Here is a 14,876-nt window from a genome sequence, read left to right as displayed (position 1 = left end):
GCAGTAGAGATCAGTGAGACTAATCATGAGGAGATAGGCTTGCCCTTCTTATTGAAGTGCACTGGTTGGTGTCTACTTAAGAAGGATTTTGAACTTGATTGGTATTGGAGGAACTAATACTCCAACTTCAACAACGTGAATGTTTTGAAATCTTTTGTACTTTATTGTGCCTTGGATCTGTTGGAGTTGTGTTTGCCTTTGTCCTACTTCAACTCAGTGATATCATATTTGTCTTCGTCTGGCTTCAGCTCATTGGAGTCACGTTTGCCTTTGCCTTGCCTGAATTGGTGGGAACTGTGGTTGCTTTTGTTGAGCTGTGATCCAACAGGACTAGGGCTACTCTTAGGTGCTGTGGATTAAGTAGTACATCTTGCCTTACTCGTTTGGACTAGGCCACTTTTGGCCAGGATTGGAAAAGACTTAAAGAGGATGACCCCTAACACTTTTATGTGCATAGTGGGAACTTGAGGGGGATCCCCAAGGGTAGTTGTGTGAATAAACACATCTAACTCCTTATGGCATGCATGTGCTTGCGGACTGGGGCAGGGCACCCTTAATGAGCACCAAGTTTCTGAAAGATTTGGTTTTGACACCATGCAAGAGGAGATTATGAGCAAAGCTTTGTGGAAAAAAACTTCTCTCTTGTAATTTCTGTTTTATTTTTGTTTATTTTTTTAGTGCTTTCTTGTTCATCCTCCTGCTATGTTTCATTATTACATGATGTCCATGATATTCGTGGTACCTAAAAATGACTATTCATGTGTACCATCCTAATTTTTGCTCGAACATCTGAAGTATCAGATAAAACATTATTTGAGAAATAGTATGTTATACAGTCGATTTGGTGGGAATACGTAACATCAGAAGACAATACAATGAAGTGGATTTCTTTAAACACATTTCCATATATAAATAATAAGTACACACTAGAAGCATAGCTATTAGAAAAAAAGTTGAATATCTAGTCGTTTAAGCAAGGCAGCCAATGCAATTTTATTTTTCCTTCAGTTGCTTCCAATTTTCTGTGTCCCACTGGATATCACTTGGCAAGGTCTGTCTGTCAGTAACAGCTCCTTTGAGTTCTAAGAAACTCTTGTTCATGATGTCAGTGATCGTATCTCGCCATCTTATCTTCTGTCAGTTTCTTGATTGCCTTCGATTTTCCCAGGCACCAAGGTATTCTCCAATAACTCTTGACTTCACATTATGTGTCCAAAATATTTCAGCTGAAGCTTCCAATGAATAGTCTGGTTTCCTTCATCTAGTATTGAATGTTTTGTTCTTACTGTAGTCCAAGGTCTTTTCCCCCCCACCATTTTCTGCAGTACCACACAATTCAAAGGCATTGATTTTCCTTCCTTCGGCCTTTCTAAGGATCCAGCTTTCACAGCCAAGGGCTACAATCGGAAAACCTACATCCTTGATAATACCTATCGTGGTTATCAATATAACATTTCTACATTTCAATATTTTGTGCAGACCTGTCATAAACTTTCTCCTAGGTAGCAAGGGTTTGTTTGTTTCATGACTACAGTCATCAGATTTGTGACTTTTTAAAAACAAAATTGGTCAAAAAGATAAAGTCCACTATTGTTTCAAGTCCTACATCTATTGGCTTTGATTTGGCATTGCTACTCACATAATCTTAGCTTTCTTTTTAATAGTTAATGCTAAAGAGCAGGCCAGCCTTGCAGGCTCTTTTTTAAAAAATTTTCAAAAATGAGCTTCCTTAAATCTTCTTCATTGTATTCTAGTTATGAAAATTGTATTATCAGCATATCTATGGTTATTAATCTTAATTTCTACTTCTTTTAGTTAAATATTTCTCATGGTATATTTTTTTAAATAAATTAGGTAAGCTGACAGGAAACAAGCCTGGTACAGATGGTCCTCAATTTACAGCAGTTCCTTTAGTGACTGTTCAAAGTTACAACATACTGGAAAAAGGGATTTATGACCATTTTTCACAGTTGCGACCTTTGCAGCATCCCCATGATCATGTGATCAAAATTCAGATGCTTGGCAATTAGTTCATATGTATCACTGTTGGTGTGTCCCAAGCTCATGTGATCTCCTTTTACGACCTTCTGACAAGCAAAGTCAATGGGGAAGCCAGATTTACTTAACAACCAGGTTACTAACTTATTAACTGCAGTGATTCACTTAACAACTGTGGCAACAAAAGTTGTAAAAATGGGGTAAAACTCATTTAAGAAATGTCTTACTTAACAACAGAATTTTTGGGCTCTATTGGGGTTGTAAGTTGAGGACTACCTGTATATCTTTCCCAATATTGAATCAATTAATTGCTGGTCTAACTGTTGGCACAAATTCTTCAGTTGCTAACACCTAATATGTTCATGTTTGTAAGGACTATTTAAGCTAGATAATGAGTTTAAAATATCCCCAATCTGCTGTGTTCTACGTTATTGCAAGAAAAACTGCATAATCATATCCATGTAATCTTCAGAAGACTTCGGTAATTCTCAGAGTTTCCACTACTGTCTCCAGTGATAAATACATAAATCTAGATAATTTGTTTACATGCTATTGACCACTAAGTTGGTATTGACTCTTTCTGACCACGTAGATAGATTTTCTCCATGAAGCTCTGCCCCTAAGCTGCTTTTTCTAGCCTTCTAATATATGCTTCCCTTTATTGCATATTTATTGGCCATTATTCTTCATAGATTGATTATGTAAATTTTTATACCTCATTTTCCAGTCCTGAGTTCCTTTACTTAAATTCACAATATTGAAAAAGCAAATTTCTTATGAAAATGGGTACATATTTTATGTATAATTCTATCCAAACCTTTGCAGGCAATTTGGCTTACCTAATGTTTTTTATGTAGTTTTATAAAATGTAAATAGTTTGCTTTTATTCATGAATGTTTAAATACTTTTTATTCTATGTACTTTTCTCTTTTTTACGTAATTTTTTAAAATTTTCCCATTCTTTTTATGGGGGTACTCTGAACAGTTCAGAAAAATAATTGCATTGTTTATTCTTGATTTGGTTTGTCATATGCAAATTAAAAACATTATATTAAAATGGGGATCAAACTAGTTTCTTCTCCATTACTTCTATCATATAGTATACAGAATTTAGGAACTATATTATTATTGACTAGTTATTTGTCCTGTTAACAGAAACAGAGTGTATCAAAAGTATAGTAGATAAAAGCTATTATGGTATAAAATGTCAGAACTGGACTACTAAGATTCAAGTACAGGTGGTTCTCAATTTACAACAATTTGTTTAGTGAACTTTTTGACTGAATTCCCCTTACCTTCATCTTGAATAATGTCATTTCTCTCTCCGTATCCTTATCTCTCCCTCTCTCCTCTGTCCCTTTCTCTCTCTCTGTCTCCCTCTCTCTTTCTCTTTTACACATACCACCCACCAACAACCATTTATTTTACCTAAATGTCTCCACAGTGGCAACCCTATACTGAATCCTTGATTTACAAATTATCCATTATAAATTGCTCCATTACTCCCAGAATATATCCAAGTTACCTGCTTCCATCTTGCAAGGGGCCTCTTAACATATTACAGTCTTTAATATGTTTCTGAAAATCTGCCCTTCTGTATCATATTGCATATTGAGGAACAATTTATTTCTCCATTTTCCCATTTCCAAGTCAGACAACTGCTATTTGTATGCCTATTATATAAATAAGAAAATAATAAACTACCATAGTAAAATTTCTGTCTTCCTCTTTTTTTTTGTCCTTTTAAATAGCTATATTGCAAACCAGCGGGATTTAGAAAGCATAAATGAAATAGATGTTGGACTGTACACTGGATTAAGAAATTTGTAAGTATATATTTTAATTATGTATATTTAGTATTATAAATTACATATTTTGCCCACTTTATGTAAGCTTTATAATGGAATGTACTGAGGTCTTACAGGTGGCATTGTCTTCATTTATTTCATTTAACAGAAGCAACTCAACTCTGTATATTTGTGGATGTAATTCATGAAGCTGAGTATAATGAGTAATTTTAGCAAATAGAAACTTTTATCACATGCATCACAGATGGTTGAATTGGGAAATAAAATAACAATTCTTGAACCAAAATGTATTCTGAAATTCCTTGAGCTATATGCTATACTCTCCATAAATAAATGAATGGACGATACATCACTCAGTAATTGTAACTTGTGCTTGTGTACTTTTACAGAACTGTGGTGGACTCAGGCTTGAAGTTTGTCTCACGCCAAGCTTTCCTGAAAAATATTAACCTACAGTACATGTAAGTTAAAACCCACTTTATGACTTTAGAACAAGCAGGATAATTTAATTACCAGTGGGGACTTAAAATATTGTCTTCCATATATATTGCTGGATTCAGGCTTGCGGCTGGTTGCCACTTTGTAAAATCACTTTTGTTGTTCAGTTGCTAAGTCATGTCCAACTTTTCCTGACGCCCATAAACCACCTATCACTGTATACAAGAGCAAAAGGAATCTGGAAAAAGACAAATATAAGTATATAAGTATAATTTTTATTGTAATTGTACTTAAATACAATGAAATTGGTTTTAACCTCACTGGTGCAAAATTATAGCAGAAACGAAAATAGAAAGAAAAAGAAAAAAAAACTAGCATGGAGTAATTGTGATTGTATTTAAAAGTCTGACAGCCCAAGGATAGAAACTATCTTTAAACCTCTTTGTTTGTCTGGGAAAACTTTGATGTCTTCTGCCCAATGGTAGAAGTGCAAAGAAACACTGACCAGGGTGTGAATCATCTCTTAGTATCTTCCTTACTCTGCTAAAGCAGCGAGATCTGGTGATGTCATCCAGTGGTGTCAGAGTATTGTTCCCCTTGCAGTGATACTGGGTCAGTGGTGGGTTACAACCGGTACGCCCTGGTATGGGCGTACCGGTGCCTGCTGAGACACCGGGTACTGTTCCAGTAGGATGCTCCGGAGGGCCCACCCACGCTCCTTACAAGTATTTGAGCTCTTCGACACTTATGCGCACAGAGCATACAATGCCTGTGCGATGCTCCGCCAAGCAGCTGGAACATCACAGAGGTCGCAAAAGGTAAGAACGCATGTGAGTGTGTGCGTGCGTTCATGTGGTGGACGCCAGGCCCCTTTGTACCGGGATCTGGAACCCACCACTGTACTGGGTATAATCCACTATGAGTTGTTAGGGAATGCAAGCTGGAGGATGTTGTGAATTCCAGAAGCTCATGACTTCATATGGACCTCTGACTGACCACTATAAGAAGGTTAAGTTGACTAGAAGGCCCTTTGAATTAATCCAACAACTCTCTTTTTGCTAAGTATCTGTGTCCTGACCCAAATTCCTCCTCCCATTTGAGAGTATTATAATTGCTAGAGCTGCACATGGCAGCCAATCAATACATACTCATTTTCCTTTTCTGTTGTTCAAATGACATTTTCAGCAAAATGGTTAGACAGTTTGCTGCCAAACAGATGGCAGTGGACTGTCCAAGTTTAGTATTAGAAGGAATGATGACTGGAAAATATCCAGCTATTTTTGGATACATATTGGAATGTTGTTTTAAATAAAGATGTGATTTACTGATCTTGCTCTTTAATGTAAGTAATTTCAAATAATAGCATAAGCTAAAGATCTTACATAAGTGACTTTAAAAGTTCTATCTTTAGGGGCAAATAGCTACTAAGGAACTATGTGCTGATTCATTTACAAAATTCACTTCTATAGAAATATCTCATCCATTAGAAAAGAGGAGGATGTTGGATGAGTTGAGAGGAAAGCAGAGGATGGAAGAAATGTTGTTTTGACTATCAGCTATCCAAGATTGTTGTGACAGTGTGCACTGTGCAAGCTATTCCACTGGCTATTGGAGGGTGTATGTATAGCTCTCTCTCTGTGTGTTTGTTTGTGTGTGTCTGTGTGTGTGTGTGTGTGTATCATTCGGAAAAGTATGTTTTCTTAAAAAAACATTGTCTTGTTGAGATATGAGTTAATTTACATTTTTATAGCGATAATGTACATTAATAATTTCCCTGTGTCTTCTCTTAACAAGAATTTGGCACATTTATGATTTAGAAACTTTCTTTTTTTTTTAAAATAAACATAAGACATAAATTATATGAACTTCCAGTTTTTTTAAAAAAATATTTGGGCTTTAATCAACTCATATCAGATCTCTTTAATTATATTTAAAATCCCTTTAAAACAGATATGCTACAATATAAATAATTCAAAAATATCAGTACTAATACAGATATGTCCACCAACCTCAGTAGTATCAAATTCTAAAGAACTTTAAATAAAATATTTTATAAACATATTTGCCTTTTTTTCCAGTTATCCAGGTGAAAGTTATATAGACAAAATGGCTGTTTTAGCTGATGTATGATTATAAAAATCAGTAATATTGTAAACAAAGCAAATTAAATATTCCATAGACACTGCCTAAATGTAAACTGTAGTATCAGAGCAACATCTAATGAAAAAATCTGAAAATCTTTTCTATATTTTCAAAAAAGTTCACTGCATCTTGCTGTATATTCTTCTATTGTGCTGACATAATAAAGAATATTTTATATTACTTCTGTTACTTATGCATAGGCTGGCCCATGGTATCATAAGAGGAAAGTGTCACCAAGACATTTTATTGACATTTCATTGGTCTGCTTTGGTGTTCCTGCAATATTAAGATAACACAAATATATGTCCTAGAGCAAGGGTGTCAAACTCAATTTCATTGAGGATTAGGGCTAGGGTTGCATCAGGGTTGTGTTTGACCTTGGGGGGCTGGGTGTGTGTATGGCCAGGGTAAGCTCTATTTTTTTCCCTGATGGCCTCCTGCAACCCACTGCCAGTGAAACCTGAACTCTGTTTTTGCTGGCAGAGGCACTGCGGGCTGGTCCTTTGCTGTTTCCAGGGCGGATCTAAGCACCCGTGGGCAGGATTTGGCCCGTAGGCCTTGAGTTTGTCACCCCTGTCCTAGAGGGAATAATAAAATTTCTGTTTGCAGAAGAAAAAGGATAATGACAAGAAGGAAAAAGTTTTCGGATAAATAACAGATAGAGGAGAGCACTGGGTTAGGTCACCTTTAGCTAAGGCAGCTGTAGGTGTAGCATTAGATTAACCTTATTGTCCATGTAAGTTGAATAATCAATTCACATAAGAAATGTATCTTGGCAAAACATGTCATTATAGCTTTGCCATAAATACTTCACTACAAATAGATCATCTCACTACAAATATGCTATGTTCACCAATAATTGGGCATACTGACTGAGAATTCTGCAAATTGTAGTCAAAAACATCTGGCCACTAGAGTGGTAAAGGTTATGAAATACTTTAAGCATTTTACTCTCTTAAGATGTAAAACAAAGAGAAGCTTTTATTTCTGTTTTCAGCTAACAATGTTACTCATAACATGGAATCCTAGAAACATTAGTTAATTTTCAGTATTATTTAGAGTAGGAATGGGCAACTGATTGGTTCTATGTATTTCCCAAATGTCTTTTCTTCAGTCCACATTGATTACTTTGCTGAAATTTGGTGGCAAATCAACAAATGGGAGAGGCATGGCTTCCAATTGTTTTCCAGAAGAATTAAAAGAGTTAAAGAAGAAAAAGGTGTTTTACAATAGACTTTAAGAAAGTAAGATGTACATATACACAAACCCTGATGAAACACCTGTCTAAAAAAACCCACCTATTCTCCTGCTCCATTAATGTGCTATTATTTTGTCATGGATGAGTTCAGAAAATTTTCTACCAGGGACATAATGGTAATGCTGCACACTATTGCTACACTTTTTAGTATGTATTTTGTTGGATAGTTGACATCTTCACTTAATTGGCCCTGGTGTAAAACAGAATTCAGGAAACTACTGTTGTATACTTGGGGTAGGTGGATCTGGATTGAAAAAAAATCAGACAAGCACCACTTGGCAACATTTCTGATTTTTATTGTGGCACAGAGCCTATATCTTATTCAGTGAGCATATAATTCCTATGGAAAATAAAAAGAAAGGTGCGGCTAGACAGGGAATCTTTCTATTTTGTCCAATTTAAATATTCCTTAGTAAAGGAGTGCCTCCCACAGTGTATGCGATCATGTGAATATAGTCAAGAGCAAGAATGCAATTTGATTTTCATTATAATGGAAGATGCTAAAGTGTATTGCAATATAATACGGTAAATGCTTAATTGAACTGAAAGGCTTAATGATTTCATGTTACCATTTTTCCATGATGTTTGCTGTGAACGCATAGTTTAAAAAAGTATTTCTAAAAAGTCTGTGATTGAGTTGTTTGGGATATAGTCAGGGTTTGGAAAAGTAAAACCTTTGATGTAGGATCAAAGACGATATGGTAAACATCTATTTTGCTTATGAATAAATTGAGCATTTAGTCAACATCTGAGAACATCTTTGGAGTAAAACTTAATCCAATGTTTTTTTCCCTTCACTTGAAATGAACTTTTCTAAGGTACATGTTGCAATCAGTGTTTATATGTGCCCAGTCTAGATGTCAAGCTATGGTACAATCTGTATCAGTTTTGGAGATCATCAGCAGGAGTTGTTTGACAGAGTTTAACTTCCTGGGATGTGTCTCTCAAACTCTCGTTTCCTCATTTTAATTATGACTGTTTCTTTACAGTAACTTCTCCAGAAATAAGCTTTCAAGTTTGTCCAGGAAGACTTTCCGCCATCTGAATTTGACAGATCTGTAAGTAACTGCTTTCCTAAAAAATCAAGTTTATGGTTATAATGAATGTTATTAGCATTTTTACAGAAATTTAGTTTTTAGATTCCAGCAAGAAAACATTTAAAGTAAAATTTGTTTTACAATACTGTGTGTTTTAATATGTGTGTTGGGTGTATGTGTGTATTTAACATATGGGACACAGTCCAGGGAACATATAGTTGAAGTCCTCTTGCAGCTACTAAATTACTATCAGTCCAGGTAAACCAAGAACAATCCATGATTGTTGATTGAAGATATAGGTAATCCTAAGATTCCAACCACTAATTCAATGTCTGTTCAAAGGTTCAATGGTGCTGAATTAGTGGTACTTATAATTAGTCCTTGAAGTTTTATTGTTGCAGCCCCAGAACAGGCACATGATTTGTGTGGTTGGCCACGAGCTTGCACTTACGAAGTTTGCAACATCACATGATCACCATGGCTGTGAAAGTCAATGGGAAAGCTGGCAAGGAAGGTTGCAAAACATTGCTGTAAGTCACTCCTGCTCCCTCTTCTTTTTCTCCTGAGTATCCACATTACTGAATAAGGGATTCCAGGGATCACATACTCTATAGTGCACCCCCTTGTCTGCACTACATAACTCAGATCCACCTAGCCAAAATCTGCACTTGCCCTCTATTTGCCTGCTTGAACTTGTACGGGGCCAAAGCATGCACCTCTCTTCAGCATTCACCCCCCCCCCCCCTGCATTTTGCTGCACTATGGCACTACCAGTGTACCCACTGCACTTTGTAGTTGCTCACCTTCCTACTGAGCTACACTCATGCCACACTGCAGTACCCACTGACTGCTTGTCTATCTGCACTTGTGCCATATTGCAACACCTCCTTCCTCCCTGGCCATTCTCTGTTGACTATCCATCTACCCAGTTAAAAATAACAAAAATTAGGGTGGTAGAAATCAATCTGGAAATCTATAGAAATTCATGGGGAGTCATCTTGCTAGATTGTTTTCTGTTTCTGACCAGAACTAGCATGGTGCCTATTTAATATACTTAAAATTTCAAATTTGCTCCTTGTCCTATAAGTTTGATAGTTAAAATTCTTCCTTTCTATCATTATTCACAATACCAGACCTATTATATATCAAATCCACCATTTTTTCCTTGTACAAGAGAAATGTTATTGTTCACTGTATTGCTACAGTTAATTTCACAACTGTCATACTTATCAGATAGGAAGATATTTTTCCTAAACAGTTGGAAATCGAAGCATATTCATATAGGCCAATATTGTAGCAATTATTTTTTGTAAATGGGCTATTTTATTTTATAGAAAGATAATTGTAAGTTATTAATTCCATTTATTTCCTGGACACACACACACACACACACACACACATACACACACACACATATACACACACACATACATACATATACACACACATGCATACACAGTATATATACAGTATATATACAGTGTGTGTGTGTATGTTTATATACATGCATACATACGTACTTACGTACGTATGTACATACATACATATATACATATATACATATATACATATATACATATATACATATATACATATATACATATATACATATATACATATATACATATATACATATATACATATATACATATATACATATATACATATATACATATATACATATATACATATATACGTATACGTATACGTATACATATACATATACATCATATACGTATACGTATACGTATACGTATACGTATACATATACATCATATACATATACGTATACGTATACGTATACATCATATACATATACGTATACGTATACGTATACGTATACGTATACGTATACGTATACGTATACGTATACGTATACGTATACGTATACGTATACGTATACGTATACGTATACGTATACATATACATATACATATACGTATACATATACATATACATATACATATACATATACATATACATATACATATACATATACATATACATATACATATACATATACATATACATATACATATACATATACATATATATATATATATATATATATATATATATATATATATATGCACAAAACATATTAACACATTAATCCATGTATTGGGGAGCAACAAATCTCCAGATTTGGAAGCTATTTGTGGAGTTTCAAATACAGATTTGCTTTTTGATGTAGTTCCCACTCTTTTCTAATTAAAGTGTAATTGAGCTGAGAATAGAGATTGTTTGGTATAGTTGTATATTTATACTGAGGTCTACATGCTTTTTTTCTCTCCTACACACCATTGAAAGCAACTATTGTTTCTCCAAAACAGGTGGAAGTAGTCTGCTTAACATTTCCAATATATTAGCGTAAATTTGTCAAACCTACAAAACTCTCTCTTTGATCTGAATATTTATTTGAGCTGATCTACTCAGACAGCTTCGACAACATCTGAACTGCTGTGAATATTCTATGAGATTACATTGACAGAAGGATCTGGAAGACCAAATCAAATGTTCTGCCTGTAGATGGTTATAATTAATGCTGGATTGTTTCATCTTAATAAAATATCTTAGGGGCAACAAGTGGTACATCAATGAATTAGCTCATGAAAGATAGGTTATGCTTTTATGAGCAAAGCTTAGATAATATTCCTTGCCTGAGCCAGACATCTGGACTTTTTGCTGTTTCTTTTTTTATTCTAGCTCTTTATACATTAAGTACAAGAGATACTTTAAGTACCTAATTAAAGAGGCTTTCCTGGATGTGTTAATTTTAACTGGGTAATAAAGATTCCATTTTAATTCCTCAGTGTGAGCTTATATATTCTTCTAAGTCTTAGAGCTCAGTATTTGTTGTTGTAGTCTTAAATGTTACTTAAGCCATTTTTGCATTTGTTCCAAGGGTTTCATAGATGACTTCTTTTTTCAAGTCTCTGCATCTTTTGCTTGAAATATATTTCTGTGATGTTTGACCATAAGGGGGAGCTCAGTTTATCCACAATAATAGAAAACATCTAAACTGTATTATGGGACACTGTACACTGAGAATTAAATATGATTATCGTTCATGGTCCAGAATAATAGTTTTCCTACTGAATTGAAAAAAATGGCATTCTTTTCTTCCCAGTCAAGACTAGATTTTTGAGCTTTTCAAACCTGATTCTCTCCAAATGTGTCTAAACTAGCAACACTGGCTAAGAATGTTAGGAATTATAGTCCTAACACGTTTAGAGGAGATCAGATTGTAGACTAAACTAGATAAATGGATTAGAACTATTTTGGGCAAAATCAAACAAAGAGGGTTTAGGACCTCATTTTAGAAGGGGCATCCCCTTTCACACAGATGCAAAAGGGAATATATTCTAATCCAATGAATTAGATCTGTCAGGAAGTACTATTTTATTGATATATAGACTTAGCTGATTAGTAGATTAAAGTTTAGGAGCCACCATGCAATGTCAATATTGCATTTAAATATCCACATAACAATCAGTGGAAAAATAAATACATTGTTTGGACAGGAATGAAAAGTGTTTTCCTCTAACCTAATTGTGGGCCAGAATAGTGACAAGTGCTTTCATCTGCTGTTTTTGTCACTGTTTAGACCTGTCTAGTATTATTTTAAAGTGTCTTTGATTTGTGAACTGTTATTTGAGGGATTCTTTTCTTTAATATTCTGATATAAATCTATTTGTTGTTGTTGTTGTAGGACTTTAGATGGCAACCCTTTCAAGTGTTCCTGTGATATTATGTGGATCAAAGTATTCCAAGAGACCAAGTTTCCAAAAGCAGAAACTCAGGATTTTTACTGCATAAATGACTACAACCAGAGGATATCTCTGCTGGAGAAGCCAGTCCCAAACTGTGGTAATGCACTTTTATGAAAATAAATAATATCTATATTTAAGCTGTTAAAATGGAGTACAAGAGATTAAGCTCTACCTCTGTGTAAACATCATTAATTTGGGTAGAACCTCATAGAAAGTTTAATGGATTTTCTTATTTTAAAAACAAGTTTTAGTTTTGATTGGGAGATACATAAATCCTATTTCAGACAACTCTTGCAGTCATATGCAGGATGCTTAGATGGAATCATGATTAATAGGATTCAGGCATGATTTTCTGTCTGAAATAATTCCCTGACTTTTATAATTTTTCAAATTCATTTTAGTGATACACTAATCCCCCCAAATGTACTCTTATTTCTAATTTATCTAATGAAGTATTGTTTCTATTATAAGAACATTGAAAACTGTTAATGTCCTGTTATTCTATAAATAAAACTGTTGGTTAAAACTGAAACAGATAATTGTAAATTGAATGAACTCTAGATCTGTTCCCACTTCAGAAAGTTTTGCTTCAAAATAATAATAATTTTAAACATTTCAAAAATCACAAAATTTTCACTTGCATCTAGAATGAAGCAAGCTACTTATCTGAGTAAATAATCTGGTATGTAATGGATTGTGCTGTGATTCAATTCATGGAAAGTTCTTGTTGGTGGAAAGAGAAACAATTTTCACTGATTCTTCTCTCTGTTGCATTTCCATAAAAATATATGCTGGAGGACTGCTAAACAATGAGTGGGTGGCGATTTTGGAGATTATGATGGGAGGGAGAAATTGACGAAATGAATAAAATTTATTTCTATTAGTGGAAGGAAAATGTTGTATCTAAGGGTCACATACATTTATCTCTTGTGCTTTCTGTCGTTTACGATGTAAAAATGGAAAAATCCTGAATTCCATGAAATCTTTTTGCAGGCTTGTTTATGGTGCTTGATATTCTGTCTCCTGTTTTCCTTGCATTAAAAAATTGTGTCAATGGACTTGCACCTTCTTTTTCTTCTTTTTTCTTTCCTTTGCTACTTTTTCTTATTAAAATAATTGAGGGGACTATTTATATTGTATATTGTATATTAATGTGTAGAATTTCATCTTGAGGCATCATCTTGAAAATGTTTAAGTTTTACTTTATTACCCTTTTAAAATGAATTACACTATATATTTTTTATATTTCTCTTTGCTTCTGATCCAACAGGGAGTAAAATATAAGAGATGCATTTAGTATGGTATTATTTTAATGGACTGTGTGATATTGTCTGAAGTACCTTTTTAAAAGATGTAAGTTTGGCATAGAGTAAAAAAGGGAGACACAATTGATCCAATTCTGTGGATCAATGCAACTGACAGACATGAAAACCTAAGCCTTACAAGCTTTGAAAGACAAAAATCCATAAGGAAATTTCTCTGACATCTGCCAGTTTGAAGATTATTTTAGGACTTTGTTACAAGATTTCTGGATAAAGTCTTTGTATAACCAACGAGTTCTGTGGTGCTTTAGTTACTGGGATAGCTTAGGTTAACCATGATAACATTTTATTGCCTAAAAAATACTAGATGAATCAAAGCATTTGGCTTTCATCCCCCTCCACAGTGATTTGCATTATGTATTTTTTCTTGTTTGGTAAAAAAAATTCTGTTTTAGCTCTGCTTCTTGGCAATAGTCAGATTAGAATTATTTAGCCATATGGTATTATGGTCAAGGCTGGATGAATCAGTTTTGGGGCTTCTGTTGAAATGTATTTCAACAGTTATTTCTGATAATATAATCCTTAAAACATATACAACTATAGCTTGAAAAAATGGTACCTGTTTATTTCAGTACCAAAAATAAGGATGTCATTGAGCATTTTTAAATTAAGCACAATATCATTCAGCATAGAACAGATGAATTTTACGTAGGGTCAGACCATTGTTCAGGATTTCTGGATTGCTTTGGATTTCTGAAATTCAAATTATACTGATTCCTAATACAAGGAATAAACATTGATCCCATCACTGACATTGTGGTGAGGACTGTACTACTCTTTGCTGTTGAAATATCAACATCAAGAAGAAATGCTGCTTTACTTAAACTAGACTTAATACTTATATGTATACTCCTTAAAGATTTTCTTCTATTTTTGTTATGGTGAGCTAGCATAGTAGTAGTTATGTGTTGACTTACCTATCTATATGCCTGCCTGCCTGCCTGCCTGCCTGCCTGCCTGCCTGCCTGCCTGCCTACCTACCTACCTACCTACCTACCTACCTACCTACCTACCAATGGTGGATTTCTAATTTTTTTTACTACCAGTTTGCTTGTGTGCGCATGCTCATGTGGGTGGGTGGAGCCTCCTCCCGCTGCTAC

The 14,876-nt window shown here is 34.5% G+C and overlaps 1 protein-coding gene across 7 annotated transcripts in view; it reads left to right on the top strand.

Annotated features, from left to right (window-relative positions):
* Positions 1–14,876, top strand: part of NTRK2 (neurotrophic receptor tyrosine kinase 2) — a 197,893-nt gene that overhangs the window by 19,925 nt on the left and 163,092 nt on the right. For all 7 annotated transcript variants that reach the window (XM_087715937.1, XM_087715936.1, XM_087715938.1 and 4 more), the window contains exons 3-6: positions 3,750–3,824; positions 4,196–4,267; positions 8,634–8,702; positions 12,394–12,551. In XM_087715937.1, the coding sequence (XP_087572063.1) occupies positions 3,750–3,824; positions 4,196–4,267; positions 8,634–8,702; positions 12,394–12,551 (374 nt within the window). The remainder of the gene's footprint in view (positions 1–3,749; positions 3,825–4,195; positions 4,268–8,633; positions 8,703–12,393; positions 12,552–14,876) is intronic.

Source organism: Thamnophis sirtalis, unplaced genomic scaffold (genome assembly GCF_051295495.1).
Source record: "Thamnophis sirtalis isolate CommonGarterSnake01/CBP01778 unplaced genomic scaffold, rThaSir2_p1.2 scaffold_5, whole genome shotgun sequence".
In the NCBI taxonomy this organism is placed as follows: domain Eukaryota; kingdom Metazoa; phylum Chordata; class Lepidosauria; order Squamata; family Natricidae; genus Thamnophis; species Thamnophis sirtalis.
This window is presented reverse-complemented; position numbering and strand designations above follow the sequence as displayed.